The sequence below is a fragment of the Scyliorhinus torazame genome, chromosome 6 (genome assembly GCF_047496885.1).
Source record: "Scyliorhinus torazame isolate Kashiwa2021f chromosome 6, sScyTor2.1, whole genome shotgun sequence".
Classification (NCBI taxonomy): Eukaryota; Metazoa; Chordata; class Chondrichthyes; order Carcharhiniformes; family Scyliorhinidae; genus Scyliorhinus; species Scyliorhinus torazame.
The window spans coordinates 293878394-293902383 of record NC_092712.1 but is presented as its reverse complement, the minus strand read 5'-3'; the positions used below and the strand labels follow the sequence as shown (position 1 = coordinate 293902383).

The following is a 23990-nucleotide window of genomic DNA, read 5'->3' as shown; positions in this document are numbered from 1 at the left end:
GATTTATACAATTAATAGATTCCCTCTTCCTTCAATAAAGCTTAGCAATTAAAAATCACAACAGCATTTCAAAATAAATCAAGAGAGAAAATAAAATATTTTCCCTGTTTTGTATTTAAAGTTTTACATTAAAGCTGTCCCTCTTCTAAGACCCTCAATAATGTCTTGATACAAGCACTTCTTTTCATGAAACAATCAGTTCCTATCCAATTCCCAGAAAGCTCAATACCCTATTGTGTGAATATAAATAGCAAATGAAAAGAACTTGATTGCCAAAGGAGAACATAAAGTGGGGGGAGGGGTGTAACGTACTTCTGATGCAAAAAAAGCAGTGGACATTCTTAATTGTTTGTAAGCATTCCTTGTCAGTCTGGATACTTGAGCTCTTTGAAAAATATTGCCTTTTCTTGGACTCTAATTCTCCAGCCCCGTTCCTCCACATTCCATCAAGCTACCTCTTCACCTTGCTTGTTTATTTCACCTTCACCGGTATAGTCCTGTTCCAGTAGACCTGCAGCCTAGCCTGTCTCCCTTAACCAGTCTTCCCAGTTTCTCTCAGACACTTCTTTATTTCAGGGGATGGGGGTGTGGATCCCTCCCTTTGTTAACGGGTGCATACTCAACCGAAGCCTTTGCTGACCTTTTAGCACACAAAGTGTGCCAGAAAGTCACACATCAGATATAAGTAACAAAATGTAAATCCAAATGCTCCGCAAACTTGCTCAAAGTATGATGAATGCAAGAAATTTATATATTTCATATTTGTGGCATTAATGTTATTAAATACCTCAGTTTAAACTGCGTACAGGCAGTACGTCTGCTAAAGCTGTAATTAAGGTGTATTAAAAGTGTGAGATAATAATTTATCCAACCACTTACTTGGTTACAGATAAAGGGCTAATGGAACATTTTAAATATTTTGGATGATTCCCTGGAGTAATGATAATTTATGAGGGATTGCATTTAGTCCTAGCTAAGCAAGTCATCAAATTTAGTGGAATACAGCTGATGTAATTTTGGCACAGGTATGACCACCATCATACCAATGCCAAAGGAGAACCAGGCAACTTGCCACAATGACTACCGTCCGGTGGTCTTGACATCTATCATTATGAAGTACTTCGAGAGATTGGTGATGAGACATATCAACTCCATACTCCCAGAATGCCTTGATCCACTGCAATTCGCATACTGCCACACCCGTCCACAGCAGACACCATCTCTCTGGCCCTACACTCGTCTCTGGAGCAGCTCTGCAACAAGAACTCCTACTTCAGACACCTATTCATTGCCTACAGCTCCACCTTCAACATCATAATCCCAGCCAGGCTCATATCAAAGCTCCAAAACGTAGGACTTGGCTCCTCCCTCTGCAACTGGATCCTCGACTTTCTGACCCATAGATCATAATGAGTAAGGATAAACAACAATACCTCCTCCACAATAGTCCTTAAAACCGGGGCCCTGCAAGGTTGTACACTTAGCCCCCTCCTGTACTCCCTATACACACACGACTGTGTGCAAAAATTGGCTCCAACTCCATCTACAAGTTTGGTGATGACATGACCATAGTGGGTCGGATCTTGAACAATGATGAATCAGAGCACAGGAGGGAGATAGAGTACCTAGTTGAGTGGTATAACGACAATAATCTCCTCCTCAATGTCAGCAAAACTAAAAAGCTGGTCATTGACTTCAGGAAGCAAAGTATCGCACGCACCCCTGTCTGCACCAATGATGCCGATGTGGAGATGGTTGACAGCTTCAAATTTCTAGGTGTGCACAGCACCAACAATCTGTCCTGGTCCACCCATGTCGACACTATGACCAAGAAAGTACAACAGTGCCTATACTTTCTCAGGAAACTAAGGAAATTCAGCATGTCCACATTGACTCCGACCAATTTTTACAGATGCATCATAGAAAACATCCTATATTGCTGCATCACAGCCTGGTATTTCAACTGCTTGGCCGAAGACCATAAGAAGCTACAGAGAGTCGTGAACACAGTCCAGACCATAACGCGAACCCGCCTTCCATCCATTGACTCTGTCTACATCTCCTGCTGCCTTGGGAAAGCGGGCAGCATAATCAAAGACCCTCTCACCCGGGTTATTCACTCTTCCAATTTCTTCCATCGGGCAGGAGATACAAAAGTTTGAGAACACACACTAACACGTTCAAAAACAGCTTCTTCCCTGCTATTTCCAGACCCCTGAATGACTCTCACATGGACTGATCTGACCTCTTCACACAGCTTCTCTACTGAGTAATACTGGACTCCGTATGCTCACCTGTTCCTGTGCCTATGTATTTACCTTGTGTATTTATGTATGTCCTATGTTGTTTTTTTCATGTATGCAATGATCTGTCTGGACTGTACGCAGAACAATACTTTTCATTGTCCTTCGTACACGTATCAATAAAAGACATCCAAATCTAATAATTGGAGGGGCCAGGTCTGTCTGTAGTGCTGCAGTCTGTTATAATGGGAGGAGCCAGGTCTGTCTATAGTATTGCAGTGCATTTAAGATTTTAAGTTGAACAGCAGTTTGCCATAGGATTTGTGTATGACAAGACAGAAGTGTACTGGATCAGCTCTTGTAACGGTATCTCTCTAAACGTATCTACACAAATAAGCAAGTAACCTGTTCTGTTAACTTTATTCATAGTTGGCATTTGAATTGTATTGGGTTGCTTAATTGGAATTAGTAACATGTAGATGTAGGTTAAAATTTTTGTTTTTATTTAAGAACTGCTTAAATGACAATCGTAATGCTATTTATTTGATAATGTGCCCCCGGGAAATGCCTTTAGATATATGCAGGTGAGGGCTTCTGTGAGGCGACAGGTGAGGGAATTCCCGTTGCTCCCGGCACAAGAAGTTCAAGATAGGGTGATCTCAGGTGTATGGGTCGGGGAGGGCAAGGTGTCGGAAATACACCAGGAGTTGAAAGAAGAGGGGGAAGCGCTGGTAGAAGAGTTGAAGGATAAATGGGAGGAGGAGCTGGGGTAGGAGATCGAGGAAGGTCTGTGGGCTGATGCCCTAGGTAGGGTTAATTCCTCCTCCTCGTGTGCCAGGCTCAGCCTGATACAATTTAAGGTGGTCCACAGAGCGCACTTGACGGGGGTGAGGTTGAGTAGGTTCTTTGGGGTAGAGGACAGATGTAGAAGGTGCTCAGGGAGCCCGGCGAACCATGTCCATATGTTTTGGTCATGCCCGGCACTGGAGGAGTTCTGGAGAGGAGTGGCGGGAGCAATATCTCAGGTGGTGAAAGTCCGGGTCAAGCCAAGCTGGGGGCTAGCAATATTTGGAGTAGTGGATGAACCGGGAGTGCAGGAGGCGAAAGAGGCCGGCATTCTGGCCTTTGCGTCCCTAGTAACCCGGCGAAGGATCTTGCTAATGTGGAAGGAGGCGAAGCCCCCCAGCCTGGAGTCCTGGATAAATGATATGGCTGGGTTCATAAAGTTGGAGAGGATTAAGTTCGCTTTGAGAGGGTCTGCGCAGGGGTTCTACAGGCGGTGGCAACCGTTCCTAGACTATCTCGCGGAGCATTAGAGGAAGGTCGGTCAGCAGGAGCAGCAACCTTGGGGGGGGGGGGGGGGGGGGGACTTCCTGGGGGTGGGGGGGAAGGGGGGACTGCCTGGGAGGGTGGATGAGCAAGAGATAACATGAAGGGTTGGGGAAACTGGCACGTACGGGTGAGGGCCAGTGTACAAAGCTGTGTAAATATATCATTTTGCCATGTATATATCTTGCTCTGCGCGATTTCTCGTTTTTATTTGTTACGGGGGGGGGTTATTGTTTATAAGGGAGAAAAATTGTGTTAAAAAACTTTAATAAATATATATTTTTTAAAAAGATAATGTGGTTAATTCTGTACCTTAAGTTAAAGTTTGTTTGGGCGGAGTCATCACTCCTGGGGTGAAGTATCTTTCCTCACAGTTTTGCAAATAGAAAAATTGGTTGGAACTCTTGTTCAGTATCCTAACAAAGGATGGGGTCTGGCCAGTATCCTAACAAACTTGGAGGCTGTTTACTGGGATTAAAATGTATAATTCCTAGTTTGGTTTGGGATTATTGAATTTAAAGAAAGCATGTGTGAGAAACTGGTGCTTTCGTTCAGGTGTTGATACTCTTGTCAGTCTAAGTAGGGAGTCATGATGTGGAGACACCGATTGGACTGGGATGGGCACAGTAAGAAGTCTTACAACACCAGGTTAAATTCCAACAGGTTTGTTTCGAATCACTAGCTTTCGGAGTGCAGTTCCTTCCTCAGGTGAATGAAGAGGTGGGTTCCAGAAACATATATAGGCAAAGTCAATGATGCAAGACGATACTTTGAATGTGAGTCTTTGCAGGTGATTAAGTCTTTACAGGTCCAGACGGAGCGACTGGAGAGAGGGATAATCACAGGTTAAAGAGGTGTGAATTGTCTCAAGCCAGGACAGTTGGATTTCGCAAGCCCAGGCCAGATGGTGGGGGGTGAGTGTAATGCGACATGAATTCAAGGTCCCGGTTGAGGCCGTATTCATGTGTGCGGAACTTGGCTATCATTTTCTGCTTGGCAATTCCGCATTGTCGCGCGTCCTGAAGGCTGCCTTGGAGAACACTTACCCGAAGATCAGAGGCTGAATGCCCTTGACTGCTGACGTGTTCCTGGACTGGAAGGGAACACTCCTGACTGGTGATTGTCGCGCGATGTCCATTCATCCGTTGTCGCAGTGTATGCATGGTCTCGCCAATGTACCACGCCTCGGGACATCCTTTCCTGCAGCATTTGAGGTAGCAAGAGTCGCACGAGTATGTACCGCGTACCTGGTGGGTGGTGTTCTCACGTGTAATGGTTGTACCCATGTCGATGATCTGGCACGTTTTGCAGAGGTTGCAATGGCAGGGTTAAGAAGTGTGGTTGCTGTTCTCCTGAAGGCTGGGAAGTTTGCTGCAAAGAATGGTGTGTTTGAGGTTGAGCGGTTGTTTGAAGGAAAGTAGTGTGGGGATGGCTGTAGCTGTGGCAAGATGTTTGTCTTTATTGATGACGTGTTCAAGGCTACAAAGAAGTTGTCGTAGTTTTTCCGCTCCGGGGAAATACTGGACGACGAACGGTACTCTGTCGGTTATGTCCCGTGTTTGTCTTCTGAGGAGATCAGTACGGTTTTGTGCTGTGGAGCGTTGGAACTGTCGATCGATGAGTCGAGCGCCATATCCCGTTCGTACGAGGGCATCTTTCAGCGTCTGTAAATGTCTGTTATGTTCCTCCTTGTGTTTGCTGTGGGTTTTTATTGGAAGACTCAGACACTTCAAAAAGCAGCAGTTTTAAATGTATAGGGCTGAGGGAGCAGGTGTGAGGACAGGGAAAATCTTCCTGGCTTGCATCTTAAATGAATTGTCTTGACCTGCTCATCATCTGTTCGGCAGACCAGTTCAAAGTGAGAAGACCACTTCAAAGTTTAAACAGGTCAGACAAGGCTGATGATTTTAAACAGAAAGCTGCCTGAGATCACCATGCCAAGAGTAATATTTAGATTTCCCAGGGCTGGAAGGGCAGTCTTGACACTGGTCAGCCGCTTACCCACAGCGCAAGCCCACCCAACCACAAGGACCCCTCCCTCTGCAGCCTAGCAGCCCCAGAGGAGCACATGAGCAAAGGGCTGACCCCATTGACCCTCCACGGGGTCCATCGCGCCAGGACTATGCTTGTCAATATTTGCACTAAAGCCCGCCCAGTGGAGTTCCCACTGGCGGGGTTGAGGGGGAATTTGGGCTTCCATCACGTTAATCGCATTCAAAATAGTGCATATGAGCTGTTTGCATGTTCCCACCAGCACGGGATGGGTCTGGAACCGGGGACGATACCTTTTTGGGTCCGATGCGGATTTTCCGCACAATTGGGATTCCCGATCTTAGCAGTGGGGAGTGGATAATTCCAACCCTTAACTCTGGTGGACATCATGAAAAAGAATGTCAGTTTGGCAACTGTTCATTGCTTTGTTTTAACAATGCCTTTTTATTTCCGATTCATTGAATCATACAAAACACCCAATTAGTTCCATTCCCCTGCTCTTTCCTTGTACCTCTGCGTAGTTTGCTTTTTCAAGTACATATCCAATTTACCTTTTAAAGGTTACTGTCAACTACACTTCCTCCACCCTTTCTGATAGATTGCTATTCCGATCACCATGATTAGCTACTTAAAAAAGATCTCTCCTCTTGTTCTTTTGACAATTATCTGAAATCCATGTACTCTGGTTTACCCCCCCCCCCCCCCCCCCCCCCCCCATTTGCATTGCATTCACTCCACCAGACCCCACATCATTCCAAACGCCTATTAAATCTACCTTTGACCTCCTGTGCTCTAAAGAGAGCAATCCCAGCTTCTCTAGCCTCTCCACTGAAACAGCTTTATTTTAATCTAATGCTACCCTTTTTGAAAACCCTCACTTGCTACTGCTTCCCATTCCCTGGACTTATGATTTACTTCCTGCTGCCCTCAACTCACACTTATTAATGTAGCAAGTCTGGGTTTTCCAATTCTTGGAAGCTTAACATTATATTATGCATGTTAGATCTCAAAATTGATTCAGAAATCGGTATTTAGTGTTTCAGTCCATTTTAATCTTGAAATCTGTTGTAAAGGCACTTGCAGTGTTGAAATGCATCACCACATTCAGTTTTGAGAACCATCGCTCAGAAGGAATATATTGACCTCTGACAGGGTGTAATGCTGGTTCACCACACTAATACCAGGCTTAGAGGATTAAAGTATGAGAACAGGTTTTCATATTCCTGGCATGTATTTCCTTGAGTATAGAAAATTGTAGGGTGATCTGCTCGATATGTTTAAAACAGAGAACTTTTCCTATGTTGGGGGAAATTCGGAATGATGGGAGCAAACTGTTAAATTGGCGGCACAGTAACACAGTGGTTAGCACTGTTGCTTCACAGCGCCCGGGACCCGGGTTCGATTCCCGACTTGGGTCATGGTCTGGGCAGAGTCTGCATGTTCTCCCCGTGTCTGCGTGGGTTTCCTCCGGGTGCTCTGGTTTCCTCCCACAAGTCCCGAAAGACGTGCTGTTAGGTGAATTGGACATTCTGAATTCTCCCTCAGTGTATCCGAACAGCCGCTGGAATGTGGCGACTAGAGGATTTTCACAGTTACTTCATTGCAGTGTTAATGTAAGCCTACTTGTGACAATAATAAAGATTATTATTAAAATTAGAGCCAGGCCATTTAGGATGGGAATTAGGATGCACTTTCTTCACACCAAGAAATGGGATAGAAACCTGGAAGCCTCTCCTTGAAATGCTGGTACAATTGGAGCTTTCAAAGGTTGGGAAAGGGGATCAAGGGATATGGAGAGAAGGGGAGCAAATGGAGTTGAGATTCTGATCAGCTATCCGTCTGAATGGCAGCCAGCACCAGGGGTTAAGTAGCTACTGTTCCTATGTTCATTCCATTGGCCTGAACTGCGTCTGAACCCATGCTATGAAATAAATTATTTCAGTCTTTTATTATATGAAACATTCCAGTCATTTAAACTTCGAATTAAAAGATTCCCAAAAGAGATTTTGCTGCATTAATATAACAGCGGGATGGTCAAACATGGTTCATGATTTAGCGGGCACCTAAGTAGCAGTAGATTTATTTGTACTTTTTAATGTAGTGCTTCTGTCATTCATTAATTAACTTAGACTGCTGGCAGTCATAAGTAATTTGCATTTCAGGTTCCTGAATATGACTTGGAATTTCTCTTCACGTTTGCGCTCTATGATGAAATCAATTGAACATTTTAAAATCAGTTGTGAATATAGATTCACTCAAATGTTATTCAGTTGTTGCACTGAGCATAACAATGTCTACACATCAGCTCATTATTGGTATTAATTTGGACCAATTAGTACTGATCCCTTATGCTGCATTTACAGACGGAACTAACCCAGAACGTTGTGATTGAGATGTTGCTCAAGTGCCCTCTGGTGTCACTGAAATACCAAGTTCCTTCACCACTATTTGGAGAACAAGCAATGACAGAAGAAATTAACAAAAAACATATTCACCGTTTTCAGTTCTGAATTTGAGAATAAAGATATAATTTCGTCATATACTATATTACTGCAGCAGCTTGTTTTGTTATCGGCAATGACTATTCTCATGCCATCGTAAGATGCAAGCCGGTCTATTTTGGAGTGAATTTAGGAAGCATTTTTATACAAAGTGCTGTGGAAACCTAGAAATCCCTTCCCTGTGGCGCAGTGGTGAGCACTGCTGTCTCACGGCACCGAGGACCCGGGTTCGATCCCGCCCCCGGGTCACTGTTCGTGTGGAGTTTACACATTCTCCCAGTGTCTGCGTGGTCCCACCCCCACAACCCAAAGATGTGCAGGGTAGGTGGATTGGCCACATTAAATTGCCCCTTGGAAAAAAGAAATCCTTTGCCCAAATGGCTGGGGCAATTGCAACTTTCAAATCCTGTGATTGATGGATCTTGATTTGGCAAGGATGGTGAGGTACGGGCAGGTAAATGGAGTTGAAATACAGATCAACCATGATCTAATTGAGTAGACAAACGTGACTCCTGTACCTTTCCTGGTCAATGAATTCTACCATCTGCACATTTTAACTGAAGATTTTCCTTTTGTTTCTTTTCACCTAGAATATCCACCACTACCCAGTGCTTCCTCTCCACGATCCCGTGCCATTTCTTGTGGCACAGAGAGCACCGCACGATGTGGCCGAGTAACATTTGCAGATGATAAACCCCAAGAGTTCCCTCCAATGGATCCCAACTTGAAATTTCAAGATGAGGCTGAGGCCTATCACAGGGTCACCTCCCGCCCACACTTCACCCCACACCCAGGTACTGTACTATCCGAAAGCCGCAAACTCGGCACAAAATTACAAAAGGCAGGAAACAACGCAAAGAATCCTTTAACCAGTTCACATATTGTCCCCAAGTGAATACAGACCGTTAGTCTGTTGATTAAGTTAATTGTCATTGGGCAATATATGACTGAAAGAGATGGGCCAAGTTATACCGTCATGGTCGTGACTTATGAATTATTAGTTGATGAAACATTTTATAAAAGAGCTATGTAAAGTTCACACTGTGATGCGACCATTAATTCAGACGAAACACGGAGTAGAAGTAAACTGTGGCTTTAATCGACTAGAACAGTGCCTGCCTGCGACTGCTCTGCTACTGGGAGCCGCCTTCAGGGCTACTGCTCTTTATACCTCCGCTCAAGGGGAGGAGCCAGGGGCGGAGCCCCCAAAGGCACCAACATGATACATCACAGGTAATACCTTACAATGGCCCATAGGTGGAGCCCTCATGGGCAACAGCTTGATACATTTAAATACATGATGAATGGTTAATGTAATACATTCACCACACACAGTACACTGAAAGACATGTGAAGACAAACATGGTAATCTGTAGTAAACACAGAAAATGCTCGAAACACTCAGCAGGTTCGACAGTGTCTGTGGAGAGAGAAACAACAGTTAACGTTACGGGTCAGTGACCTTTCTCCAGAGCCGGATCAAGTTAAGATGTAACAGGTTTTAGGCAGGCACAGAGGGAAGAAGAACCAAAGGGTCACTTGTGACGGTTGAAGACGAGAGATTTATTGACAAACGGAACAATGGCGCAAGCTTTTACCTCTGCGCCATCATTCCTTTTGTCATTAAGCCTCTCGAGTGTCCGTGGGAACAACCCACCGGGCCCCCATCGTTATGTCCTTCCTCCTCCCTCCCCACCTTTCCCTGCCTCGGTAACTGCTTAAAGCCTGTCGCATCTCTAGCCTTTTCGAATTCTGGCTACAGGCCATTGACTTGAAACATTGTTGTTTCTCTCTCAACAAATGCTGCCTACTGATGTTTTCTGTTTTTATTTCAGATGATCAGATTTCGCAGCATTTTGCTTTGGTCTGCTAATTAGCAAATTGCAAAATCAAAACTCTGGACAATTTTAAATACAGGTGCAAAGATACTGCACTTCAAATCAGAGTTTAATAATTGCAAATGTGTTGGACCTTAAAAGGGCCGTGGTGAATTGATTATAGTCATTCCTGAGACCAATTTGAACACTGATGTTTACAATGCAAAAGTAGATTGAGCTGATTGTGGCTCTTTGCTCGAGGAACTCAAAACTGATCCCACTCTTCTATTTCCTTCCCATTTTATTTTGTTTATTTTATTTAGGGGTGGAGCAAAGTCACAGTGCTATCCTAATTCTTCGTTCATTACTGATTATAATGGAACAGCATTCATTTTTTAGGTGATCCTTTTAGAAAAGAATATCTTGGCAAGACTGCCACCTGCTGGGCTTTGGTTTGAAATACACAACCCCCCTGCCAGTAACTATCCACTGCTGTACTTTTAACTGTTTGGTGGAAAGTTATTACAAAGTATACATGTTTTTGTGCTGTCAATAGATTTCTTTCTAAGATTTGAGCACCATCTTATGTATTCCTGTGTTACCTTAGACCATAAGATAACGGAGCAGAATTAGGCCATTCGGCCCATCAAGTCTGCTCCGCCATTTGAACATGGCTGATATGTTTCTCATCCCTATTCTCCTGCCTTCTCCCTGTAACACATGATCCCCTTATTAATAAGAACCTATCTACCTCTGTCTTAAAGACACTCAATGATTTGGCCTCCACAGGCTTCTTCGGCAATGAGCTCCACAGATTAACCACCCTCTGGCTGAAGAAATTCCTCCTCATCTCAGTTTTAAAGCATTGTCCCTTCAGTTTGAGGCTGTGCCCTCTGTGCTAGTCTCTCCTACTAGTCGAAGCATCTTCTCCATGTCCACTCTATCAGGCCTCTCAGTATTCTGTAAGTTTCAGTGAGATCGCCCCCTCATCCTTCTAAACTCCATCGAGTACAGAACCAGGGTCCTCAACTGCTCCTCATGTGACAAGCTCTTCATTCCTGGGATCATTCTTGTGAACCTCCCCTGAAACCCCTCCAAAACCAGCACATCCTTCCTTGGATACGGCTCGCAATATTTCAAATGGGGTCTGACCAGAACCGTATATAGCCTCAGCAGTACATTCCTGCTCTTGTATTCTAGCCCTCCCAAAATAAATGCTAACGTTGCATTTGCCTTCCTAATTTCCAACTGAACCTGCATGTTAACCTTCAGAGAATCCTCAAGCTGAAAGGTTGTGCAGTGGTTAGCACCACTGCCTCACGACGCTGACGACCCGGGTTCGATCACGACGCCGGGTCACTGTCCGTGTGGAGTTTGCACATTCTCCCCGTGTCTGCATGGGTCTCACCCCCACAACCCAAAGATGTGCAGGGTAGGTGGATTTGCCACGCTAAATTGGCCCTTTAATTGGTAAAAAAGGAATTGGGTACTTTAAATGTTTAAAGAACCTTAAGCGAATCCTGAACTAGGACTCCCAAGTCCCTTTGTGCATCAGATTTCTGAAGGTTTTCCCCATTTAGAAAATATTCTATGCCTCTATTCTTCCTACCAAAGTTCATAACCTCACACTTTCCCACATTGCTTTCCATCTGCCACTTCTTTGTCCACTCCCTGCCTGTCCAAGTCCTTCTGCAGCCTCCAAGCTGCCTCAACACTGTTCGTCCCTCTGAATATCTTTGTATCATCTGCAAACTTAACAACAATCTTCCAGATCATTAACGTGTATCGTGAATAGTTGTGGGCCCAACACTGACGCTTGCAGAACACCACTAGTCACCGGCTTCCATCCTGAAAAAGACCCCTTTATCCCCACTCTCTGCCTTCTGTTAGTCAGCCATAAGACCATAAGACATAGGAGCAGAATTAGGCCACTTGGCTCATCGAGTCTGCTCTGCCAATTAATCATGGCTGATATTTTTCTCATCCCCATTCTCCTGCCTTCTCCCCATAACCCCTGATCCCTTATTGATCAAGGACCTATCTATCTCTGTCTTGAAGACACTCAGCGATTTGGCCTCCACAGCATTCTGCGGCAAAGAGCTCCGCAGATTCACTGCCATCTGGCTGAAGAAATTCCTCCTCATCTCTGCTTTAAAGGATCGTCCCTTTAGTCTGAGATTGTGTCCTCTGCTTCTAGTTTATCCTACAAGTGGAAACATCCTCTCCATGTCAACTCTATCCAGGAGACGCAGTATCCTGTAAGTTTCAATAAGAACCACCTCATTCTTCTAAACTCCAACGAGTACAGACACAGAGTCCTCCACTGTTCCTCATACGACAAGCTCTTCATTCCAGGGATCATTCTTGTGAACCTCCTCTGGACCCTTTCCAAGGCCAGCTCAACCTTCCTTAGATACGGGGCCCAAAACTGCTCACAAATGGGGTCTGACCAGAGCCTTATACAGCCTCAGAAGTACCTTCCTGGTCTTGTCTTCTAGCCCTCTCGACATGAATGCTAACATTGCATTTGCCTTCCTAACTGCCGACTTAACCTGCCCGTTAACCTTAAGAGAATCGTGATCAAGGACTCCCAAGTCCCTTTGTGTTTCTGATTTCCTAAGCATCTTCCCATTTAGAAAATAATTTATGCCTCCATTTCTCCTTTCAAAGTACATAACCTCACACTTTTCCAAATTGTATTCCATCTGTCACTTCATTACACACTCTCCTAGCCTGACCAAGTCCGTCTGCAGCCCACATGCTTCCTCAATACTACCTGCCCCTCTACAGATCTTTGTATCATCTCCAAATTTAGCAACAGTGCCTTCAGTTCCTTCCTCCAGATCATTAACCTATATTGTGAAAAGTTGTGGTCCCAGCACAGACCCCTGAGGTACACCATTAGTCACCGGCTGCCATCCTGAAAAAGACTCCTTTATCCCCACTCTCTGCCTTCTGCCAGTCAGCCAATCCTCTATCCACACCAGAATCTTACCCTGAACACCATGGGCTCTTAACTTTTTTAACAGTCTCCTATGCGGCACCTTGTCAAAGGCCTTCTGGAAATCTAAATAAATCACGTCCACTGGTTCTCCTTTGTCTAACTTCCTTGTTACTTCCTCAAAGAACTCTAACAGATTTGTCAAACATGACCTCCCTTTGACGAAGCCGTGCTGACTCAGTCCTATTTTATCATGCACTTCCAAGTACTCCGCGATCTCATCTTTAATAATGGACTCTAAAATCTTACCAATGACCGAAGTCTGGCTAACCGGCCTATAATTTCCTGTCTTCTGCCTACCTCCCTTCTTAAACAGTGGTGTTACATTAGCCACTTTCCTGTCCTCTGGGACCATTCCTGCCTCCAGTGATTCATGAAAGATTACCTCCAATGCCTCCACAATCTCCTGGGCTATCTCTTTTAGAACCCTGGGGTGTAGTCCATACGGTCCCGGTGCTTTATCCACCTCCATACGGTTCCAGTGATTTATCCACCTTCAGACCTTTCAGTTTCCCCAGAACCTTCTCCTTAGTAATGGTCACTGCACTCTCCTCTTCCCCCTGGTTCTCCTGGAGCTCTGGCATCCCACTGGTGTCTTCCACCGTGAAGACTGGTGCAAAATAACTATTCAGTTCCTCTCCAATCCTCTATCCATGCTAGCACCTTGTCCCTAACACCATGGGCTCTTATCTTATTCAGCACCCTCCTGTACGGCACCTTCTGAAAGGCCTCTGGAAATCCAAACAGATCATGTCCACTTGGCTCTCCTTTACTTAACGTCCTAATTACCTACTCAATTTGTCAGGCATGACCTCCCCTTGACGAAGCTGTGCGTACTCAGCCCAATTTTACTATGCACTTCCAAGTACTCCACAAACTCATCCTTAATAATGGACTCTAAAATCTTACCAATGACTGAAGTCCGGCTAACCAGCTATAATTTCCTACCTTCTGCCTCCCTCCCTTCTTAAACAGGAGTGTTATATTAGCCATTTACCAGTCCTCTGGGACCAGCCCTGACTCCAGTGATTCCTGAAAGATCACCAACAATGCCTCCACAATTTCCTCGGCTATCTCTTTCAGAATCCTGGGGTATAGTCCATCTGGTCTGGGCGATTCATCCAATGAGAGACCTTTCAGCTTCCCCAGAACCTTCTCTTCTTGATTTCCATTACATTCATCTCTGCCCCCTGACACTCTTGAAGTTCTGGTATGCCACTTGTGTGTTCCACAGTGAAGATTGATGCCCAGTACCTATTCAGTTCAACGGCCATTCCTTTGTTCTCCAGCCTCATTTTCCAGTGGTCCAATATCCATTTGGGCCTCTTTAAGTTGACTTTTAAGTTGAGAACACCCAGGTCTACCTCCACCATTTCTCATGCCTCCTCCACTGCATCTGCTTTACCTGACTGCTTGTCTTGGTTGGGCTGAGATTTCCTCTAAACGCTAAACTTCTTAAACATTTGCCACCGATTCCATTGTTACAGGCGGAACAATTCAGTTCACAACCTTAACATTCTGTTCAGCCTTGAACTAAGTTTCAGACTGCACATTAGCTCCATCACATAGGCAGCCTAATTCCACTTCCATAATACTGTTCATGCCTCCCCTGCTGCTGAAACCCATATTCATTGCTTTTTCACCTGTAGACGTGACTATTCCAGTGTTTCTTGACCAGTTTCCTGTCCTGCACTCTTCTAAACTGCAGTTAATCCAAAATCCTATTGCCCAATATCAGTCCAATGGCACACAAAGTTCTACTCGCCCATTACCTCTATCATTGCTGAATTATATTGGATCTTGGTGCAACAACTGTTTAAGTTTCAAATTCTTATTTGTGTGTTTTAAGTTTCTCCCAATCTCTGTGACCTGCTCCAAACAAAGAAAAATACAGCACAGGAACAGGCCCTTCAGCTCTCCAAGCCTGGCCCGACCATGCTGTCCGTCTAAACTAAAATCTTCTACACTTCCGGGGTCCGTATCCCTCTATTCCCATCCTATTCATGTATTTGTCAAGATGCCCCTTAAACGTCACTATCATCCTTGCTTCCACCGCCTTCTCCGGCAGCGAGTTCGAGCTCCAGGCACCCACTACCCTCTGTGTAAAAATAATTGCCTCGTACATCTCCTTAAACTTGCCCCTTGCACCTTAAACCTACGCCCCCTAGTACTTGATCCCTCTACCCTGGGAAAAAGTCTCTGACTATCCACTCTGTCTGTGCCCCTCATAATTTTGTAGACCTCTTATCAGGTCGCCCCTCAAACTCCTTCATTCCAGTGAGAACAAACCAAGTTTATTCAACCTCTCCTCATAGCTAATGCCCTCCATACCAGGCAACATCCTGGTAAATCTCTTCTGCACCCTCTTTAAAGCCTCCACATCCTTCTGGTAGTGTGGCGACCAGAATTGAACACTATACTCCCAAGTGTGGCCTAACTAAGGTTCTATACAGCTGCAACATGACTTGCCAATTTTTATACTCAGTGCCCCGGCCAATGAAGGCAAGCATGCCGTATGCCTTCTTGACTACCTTCTCCACCTGTGTTGCCCCTTTCAGTAACCTGTGGACCTGTACACCTAGATCTCTCTGACTATAAATACTCTTGAGAATACACTACCATTCACTGTATATTTCCTACCTGTATTAGACCTTCCAAAATGCATTACCCCACATTTCTCTGGATTAAACTCCATCTGCCATCTCTCCGCCCAAGTCTCCAAACAATCTAAATCCTGCTGTATCGTCGAACAGTCCTCATCGCTATCCGCAATTCCACCAACCTTTGTGTCGTCCGCAAACTTACTAATCAGACCAGTTACATTTTCCTTCAAATCATTTATATATACGAACAGCAAAGGTCCCAACACTGAACCCTGCGGAATACCACTAGTCACAGCCTTCCAATCAGAAAAGCACCCTTCCATTGCTACTCTGCCTTCTATGACTTAGCCAGTTCTGTATCCACCTTGCCAGCTCACCTCTGATCCCATGTGACGTCACCTTTTGTACCAGTCTGCCATGAGGGACCATGTCAAAGGCCTTACTGAAGTCCATAATGACAACATCCACTGCCCGACCTGCATCAATCATCTTTGTGACCTCCTCGAAAAACTCTCATCAAGTTTGTGAGACACGACCTCCCCTTCACAAAACCGTGCTGCCTCTCACTAATATGTCTACTTGCTTCCAAATGGGAGTAGATCTTGTCTCGAAGAATTCTCTCCAGTAATTTCCCTATCACTGGCATAAGGCTCACCGGCCTGTAGTTCCCTGGATTATCCTTGCTACCCTTCTTAAACAAAGGCACAACATTGGCTCCAGCCCCACATTTCCCTTAACTGCCAAATTTTCCTTTCACTGACTATGGCCTCCCAACACCCTCTGGCTCCATCGTTAACCCTCATGCCTCTCCACTATACCGCTTCTCCTTAAAACCACCTGTTTGACCAAGTTTCCAGTCATCCCTCCTAATACCTACTTTGCCGAGATGTTCATATTTATCGGATTGCCCTTCTGTGAAGTGCCTTGGTGCTTACTTTTGCTCCAATATTATGGACTCTATTTTCCTGTGTAAATGAAAGTCATTACTGGTTAAAAGTGGAAGGGCATATTTGCTTATGCAAAACAGGGAGACTTTCCACGCTTTAATCCATTTCGTCCTTGAATGGCATTGTGTGTCCTTTGGGGCTTCTTTAACACAGTGGGCTAAATAGCTGGCTTGCAATGTAGAACAATGCCAGCAGCGCGGGTTCAATTCCCGTACCGGCCTCCCCGAACAGACGCCAGAATGTGGCGACTAAGGGCTTTTCACAGTAACTTCATTGAAGCCTACTTGTGACAATAAGCGATTATTATTATTAAAACGAAAATGTGCACACTGCGTATTTTGTGATTTCCTCAACTATCAAGATTGACTTACCGTTAGCATACTTTGGGGACCTGAGTGCGCAGTGATATTGATGCCCTCACTTTCATTAATGGGGATCTCTAAGAGAGTGTTCCTCTCTCACACAGTCAAAGGGCATCTGTCTGTCACAGAGTGTTGTTGATGGAGGCACAGCATTGGCAACATATATGTAAAAATGACAGACCCTGATTGGTCACATTTGACCTCTGCAGCACTGTCTTGGCCTGTCATTGCGATGGCACTAGATCATTTCTGCAATATCTAGTTTGATTTGAAGACTGTGCTGGTTTGGTTTCCAATATCGGCTGAGAAAGCAGCCAGAGAGCAATTGATTTAATACCGCAGGGGCGGAGGGGCAACACGGTGGCGCAGTGGTTAGCATTGCTGCCTCATGGTGCTGAGGTCCCAGGTTCGATTCCGGCTCTGGGGTCACTGTCCGTGTGGAGTTTGCACATTCTCCCCTTGTTTGCGTGGGTTTCACCCCCACAACACAGATGTGCAGAGTAGGTGGATGGCCATGCTAAATTGCCCCTTAATTGGAAAAAATGAATTGGGTACACTAAACTTATTTTAAAAAGAGCTGGGGGTGGGGGGGCGTGATGCACTGTTAGAGGTTCTATTTTTCATCAAACTGAGACCCAGTCTTCTCATTTGGGTGTACAAAATCCCATGGCACTGTTCAGAGACGAGGAGGGGGTGTTCTTCCCTCTGTTCTGGTCAACATTTGAGGTCCCTCAACCAATGCCACTAAAACAGATGGACTGATCATTTATCTTACTTTGTGAAAATTGCCATTTCTGCATTTGCCTCCAATGCAGCAATGACTACACTTCAATGACAATCAATTAGGCGGGGATTTCGGAACATCCCCAGTCATTTCTGAAATGGAAATTGTTTATAACTTATGGTATTCCCCACAGGCTCCTCGTACAATCCTCCTGCACCAGGGCATCACCTTGCTAGGTCGACGACATCTTGCACTTTGACTGTTTCCTTGCCAGCCAATGAGGTGAATGGAGAGAAGCTGAAAGCTGAGGATCAGCCTGTCAGGCCAGTACATGGTCAACCTTCAGAAATGTCAAACCTACTGGGTGAGCGTCCCTCAGCAGTCCCGCCTGCGCCAACCTCCCGCTACTATCATACAGAGGAGCTACATGTCAGAAGGCAGCCTGTGCCTCAGAAACCTGGTGAGGAAGATGGGAAGAGCAACGGTACCAGACCCAGAGACTGTGGGGTGAGTTGCTATACTCAACGCAAGTGATTTGGAGACGGAGAGGGCAGGTGGAGCTTAGGCTGGCTGCTTAAATTCACAAAACAAAAGGCTTTAATTGCATTAAAATGAAAGAAAACTGCTGTGGATATTGGAATCCTGAAATTAAAACCAAAGTGCTGAACATTAACTCTGTTTTTCTCTCCCTCCACAGCTTCTTGACCTCCAGAGTGTTTTCCAGCATTTTCTGTTTTTCCGTTAAATACATTGATTGGCAGAATCGGAGTGCCAAAATCATCAGACATTTCTGATTGATCGTGTTGTCCGGATTGCAAATGCAACGCTTTCATTTTTGCAGTATTTTGCTTTGTTGTAAAAAGATGCAACTCGCAAATGCAGCTATTTTTCTCTAAGGGATGCAGGGATAATTTGATTCAGAAATTGGCCCTTAATTATTTGGTTGAAAGCTTCCAGTTTTGGACATTATCATTCATAGTGCTTGTTTGAAGACGGTTATCTGCTTTTTCCTTTCCGATGCTGGCATCCTAATAGTGGTGAAGTGAAAATCCTGCAGTTCAACACCCAGAACCAAATGCTGCCTACGAGCAGGCAGTGCGCACAAAGCATTATCATGCCTGTAACTGTGGCATTTAAATGGATGCTAGTTTCCGTTCAACACATTGCCTCCTTGTGACAACCCTGGCATGTGCATCTTGATTGAGTTCGTACAAATGAAGTATTTCCCTGATTGAGTCCATAATTGCATGGCAGTGTGGCGTTCAGAGTGTGCAACTTGTCGTGTTAACATTGACCATTGTGTGACTGAATGCAATTCATTCTCTGCAGCACAGTTTTCCGGTTCAAACAGAGAGAGTTGGATCTGTGGGTCGAAGTCAGTGGGCTGGATTCTCCATTTCAGCGGCTAAGTGCCGGCTCGAACGGCAAATTCGTGGGCGCTTTACGACGACAAAATTGGCGCCAAACCCTCACCGATTCCGGGACTGCTGAGGGGCTAGCAGCAGCGCCGGGTGAAACTCCCGGCTCCCGCGCCGAAAACGGCTGGAGAATGGCCGGGTCCCTGGCCGCACATGCGCATGGCGAGGACCTACAGCGGTCGTGCCGTACAACATAGCGCTGACCATGTGCGGACCCGACCTGCCATCCACGATCCCACAGGCCACCCCTCATTAGTCCCTCCAGCCCTCGCGGAACCCCCCCCCCCCCCCCCCGGCCAATGACACAAATCACGGCTGAGTGTGGCGGCGCCGGACACAGTCTGCAGGCACCATGCTGGGTTCCTGACCTCTGAGACCATACTTTTCTTCATTAACCTGAGCCAGGAGAAAGAGCACTGACACATGAACCTGTTCTGCACGAGAATAGTAAAGCCATTAAAACATAGGGTGCCGTAAACACTCGCCAGGCCAGGCAACATCTGTGGAGAGAGAGGGAAACAGAGTAATTATAGTAAATCCAGCTTTTGCAGAAAAAAATGAATTTACTCAGGTGGAAGTGACAACTGATGTTTGAAAATGCTTTTAGGATATATTTTCTCCCTTTCACAAAAGTAGGTTATTATCGTCAGCAATGGACAGTTTATTTCACCAGTTGTTAGCTGAAACAAACGCTGTGAAGCACTTGATAGGAGCTGATGTCTAATTTGTGGGTGCTGTGTAAAAACAGTCATGTCTGAATTTTTCACTACCTTTCTCTGCTGTATGATTTCCATTTCACAGACAGTTCCATCGATGCCCAGTGACGTACTGTTTACAGAATGTCCAGCAATTGATGCAAATTTCTTTAACCCCAATGTCATGAACAGTTTTCTGGATCTGGTTGACAGATACTGGAATGGATTCAAGTCTCTTCATTATAATGAAAACTTTCTGAGTGAGTATTCTGCAGTTTTCTTTCATAAATTTACAAAGGACAGATGTGTTGTGGTTTCACTGACCAGATGCTTTGGGCTCCATTCCCACTCCAGACTTGAGCACCAGCACCTGAAGATATGCTGCACTATCAGAGCTGCCATCTTTCACTTGAGGCGTCTTCCCTCCAATGGACATAAAAAATCCAATGGCACTATTTTGAAGGGGAGCAGGGGAGTTCTTCCTGGTGTTTCGGCCGATATTTATTCCTCAATCAGTGACAACAGTTCAAAAATGCTTCATTATCTGTTAGCACAGTTGCTTCATAGCTCCAGGGCCCCAGGTTCAATTCTGGCTTGGGTCACTGTCAATGCGGGGTCTGCATATTCTACCCGTGTCTGCGTGGGTTTCCTCCAGGTGCTCCGGTTTCCTCCCACAGTCCAAAGACGTGCAGGTTAGGTGGATTGGCCATGTTAAATTGTCCGTATTGTCCAAAAAGGTTAGGTGGGGTTATGGGGATGGGGTGGAGCTGTGGGCTTGGGCGAGGTGCTCTTTCCAAGGTCCGGTACAGACTCAATGGGCCGAATGACCTCCTTCTGCACTGTAAATTCTATGATTCTCTATGATACTATGAGTATGTAGTGAAGTCCAAGAATGTAACTAAGGCCTTTCTCATTCTTCACAATGCGGGTAAATGAAAGTTCTCCCCCTATAATGTAACAGTTTCAAAGAAATAAACGGAATTCTTTACTGATTTTCAGCTCTTTGTTCAGTTGCCATTTTAAGCTTTGCATTGCACTGGGAGCCCATTCATCAGCACTGATCACTGGTTTGTCATGATATTTGTCATGAACATCCATAGTCATAGCTTTTATTTCAGTCACCAGATCGGCAAGTTTTAGGGTCAGTCAGTAGTAGCTGATTGCGCAGCAGTCCCCAGTATCCAAGTTTCTTGGCTCAAGTACCTTGTAGTAATCAGGTTAGTCCAGAATGGTGCCAGTCCACAAGATTCATCATGAAGCTACTTTCCGATGCTCCATCATGTGGCTTTATCAGAGTCTTTGGGAACCCCTTCCTCTTCTTTCCTTCTCCCTTCCTCTCACTTCTGTCATCCCAAGCTGCTCCCCCCACCCTGCCACCAATCCAGCAGTACATAAATCTTAGTATCTCAGCTATCATTTGATGTTTCACACATGTCACCTAATTCTGCCCTCATCATCTACAATCTGGCTTGCCTCTTCAAAATTCTAATTAAAAACACCTTTTTAGAGTCACTTTACTTTAAGCATAAATGGTTCTCACTTCCAGCAAGAAACTTTAGTATGGTAGAGGTTTGAAATTATACTGAAATAAATCATTATTGAAAGTTGTGTTTGTCAGAGGCTTATTGTTTTTTTATACAGGTTGAGCAAAATAAATTGTGTGTTTACATTATGCTCAATGTTTTTGGAGACAGGTACGAAGGTAGTTTGTCTTAAAGCTGGCAACTTTGGGTCCAAGTCGGTGCCAGATTTTGAAACTTGACGGAACCATTTATTCAATGAATACGGGGCATGTGGAAACCAAATTATAAGATCACAAAGCACTTTGGGGTGTAAAGGGTGGCTCCAACCACTCGGAGACACAATGGGTGCAAAAAAAACTGCATTGATGCAATTTTTCCGAGCTGGGTCTGGTGATATCAAGGGTTGCTAAGCCACTCAAAATGTCAGGCGAAGACAGTGCACTGCTTGATACGCCACATGCCCATGGAGCAACGCCCCAAACAAGCCAGTAGGTTTTTTCCATTTCAAAAGAAAATGACCTGTTTTCAGACATTGCCAGTTTCTGGATAGCCATGTTGGAGACACTGTCCCTGTAATGTGTATTGCTGCTGACATTCCGTTTTATTCTTGTTTAAATAGACCAGACAAGAAAAATGATGTGCGCCATGAAGGAGCAAGTGGCACTCGAAAACCAGCCAAAAGAAACCAAGAAGCTTCAAGAAGGGATAAACAATTTAAAAGCGAAGAATGAGTCTTTGGAAGCCTGTCTCTGCCAGCAGAAGCAACAGTATACCGAAGAATTTCAAAAGCTGTCAATCCAGCTAACTCAAGCTCAAAGAGACATGGTAAGATCTGGCCACTCATTAATGCAGCCTATATCTATGAAAGTCAGATTGTGTCGAGGGGAATTGTCCCAACCAGATCTACTGCTGTCAATGTAATTTTTTTTAAAATTGAGATTAACACCTCGAGCTTTTAGACAATACTGCTTTTATTAATTGAATTTTATTTCCCTGAAGGGCGGCATGGTGGTGCAGTGGTTAGCACTGCTATCTCACGGCACCGAGGACCCAGTTTCGATCTCGGCCCCGGGTCACTGTCGTTTGCACGTTCTCCCCTTGTCTACTTGGGTCTCACCCAAAATTTATGCAGGATTGGCCACGCTAAATTGCCCGTTAATTGGAAAAAACTAATTGGGTACTCTAAATTTATAGAAAAAAATAATAATTTTATTTCCTTTGAGTTGATCTATTTTGCAGGGAGTCATAGGAAGAGGGAGAGGCTATTCCTTCAACCCGTCACACCTATTCTGTCATTCAATTGGATTCTGGCTGATCTATATCCTAAATCCATCTACCCATCTTTCTACACAACTTGATTCTATAACGGTTAATATCCATGCTTAAAGAAAAATATTCATCTCAGTTTTAATCTAGCTTTAACAGCTTTTCGGGTAAAATTTCCGCCATTCTTTGTGTGAAGAAATGCTTCCTGACATAACCCCCGAACCAACCTAGCTCTGGTTTTAAGGATAAACTTCCTTCTTCTGGACAGATAGTTTCTCTCGGTGAATCCTATCGATTTTTAAAAACTTCTCAATCAGATCACTCCTTCTTCTATATTTAGGGCAGTTCAAGCTTCGTCTACGCAACCTATCCTTATATCATTTTAGCATCTCGCACATGTAACCACTTCAAAGATGCTGATTACAGTTGCATTCAGGGGCAGTTGATGAGCCTGAGCAGTTATGCAACTTGTCGTTGATTTGCAAGAACCCGACTTAGAATGAAGTGGCATGTTAAAAACCAACTGGTGCTAATACAAACCTTTTGTGACGCAGGCAATTATTCCTACAGCACAGTTCCTGGCAGTCTCTTGATTTATCTGCAGTGAGATATACCTATACCTAGGTCCAAAAGATTTCTGAAATAGTGGGTGACAATAGGAAGGAAATGATTTAATGAAGAAAGTATCCCTCTCAAACTAATCAAGGACACGCTCGTCACCTCGCCGATGACTCCACCCTCCGCCTTGGCCATTGCCTGAAGCTGAGCCAGACTGCTCAAAGCCTCAGTAACCTATTTGATCCTGCAATGAATTTCCAACCCTGTATTCTCACCATCACAAAGACTATTTGCTTAACATTATCTGCCTCAGCCTTTGTGGCTGCCCTCCCGTATTCCGCCCACGATAAATTTTAATTTCTCCAAACCCCTCTGGAACCTGTACATCACGCGTGCCAAGTCCTCACCTGCGTACTCTCTGACCTACATTGGTGTCCAATCCACCAACATATTGATTTTTAAATTCTCATACTCGTGTGTAAATCTCTAATGGCCTCAGGTCTCCCCATCTCTCAGACTTCATGCCGCCTGACAACCCTCCAAGAGCTCTGCATCCCTCCAATTCTGGCCTGTAATGCATCCCTACTCCCTCACTCCACCATTGGTGGCTGTGCCTTCAGCTGACTAGACCATCAGATCTAGCATTCCGTCCCCAAATCCTTCTGGCTCTCCTACCTTTTTTCTTTTAAGAACCTACTTTTAAGGTCTTTCCTATTTCACTAAATTGTCAGCCGCCTGTCCCAATGTCTCCTCCTTTGACTCGTATCTATTTTTGTCTGATTATGCTTCTATTAAGTGCCTTGAGATGATTCAGTGTGTTTTAAAAAATATATATATATATTATTCCATTCACAATAATAACATACACATTCAACAACCTAATGTAAACATAATTCAAACAGTTTGTCAATCCCTCCCCCCCCCCCCCCCCCCGAAACCTCCCACCTTTGTGCATCCCCAGAACAAGCATGGTTTGCCGGTCCCCTCCCATATGTTACGCACATATGCTCC

At 44.8% G+C, this 23990-nt stretch overlaps 1 protein-coding gene across 1 annotated transcript in view; it reads left to right on the top strand.

Annotated features, from left to right (window-relative positions):
- The window catches only part of cep72 (centrosomal protein 72), a 215751-nt gene that overhangs the window by 155554 nt on the left and 36207 nt on the right, over positions 1–23990 (top strand). The window contains exons 9-12 of the mRNA XM_072509868.1: positions 8656–8859; positions 17713–18026; positions 19739–19892; positions 21775–21980. Coding sequence (XP_072365969.1) covers positions 8656–8859; positions 17713–18026; positions 19739–19892; positions 21775–21980 — 878 coding nt within the window. The remainder of the gene's footprint in view (positions 1–8655; positions 8860–17712; positions 18027–19738; positions 19893–21774; positions 21981–23990) is intronic.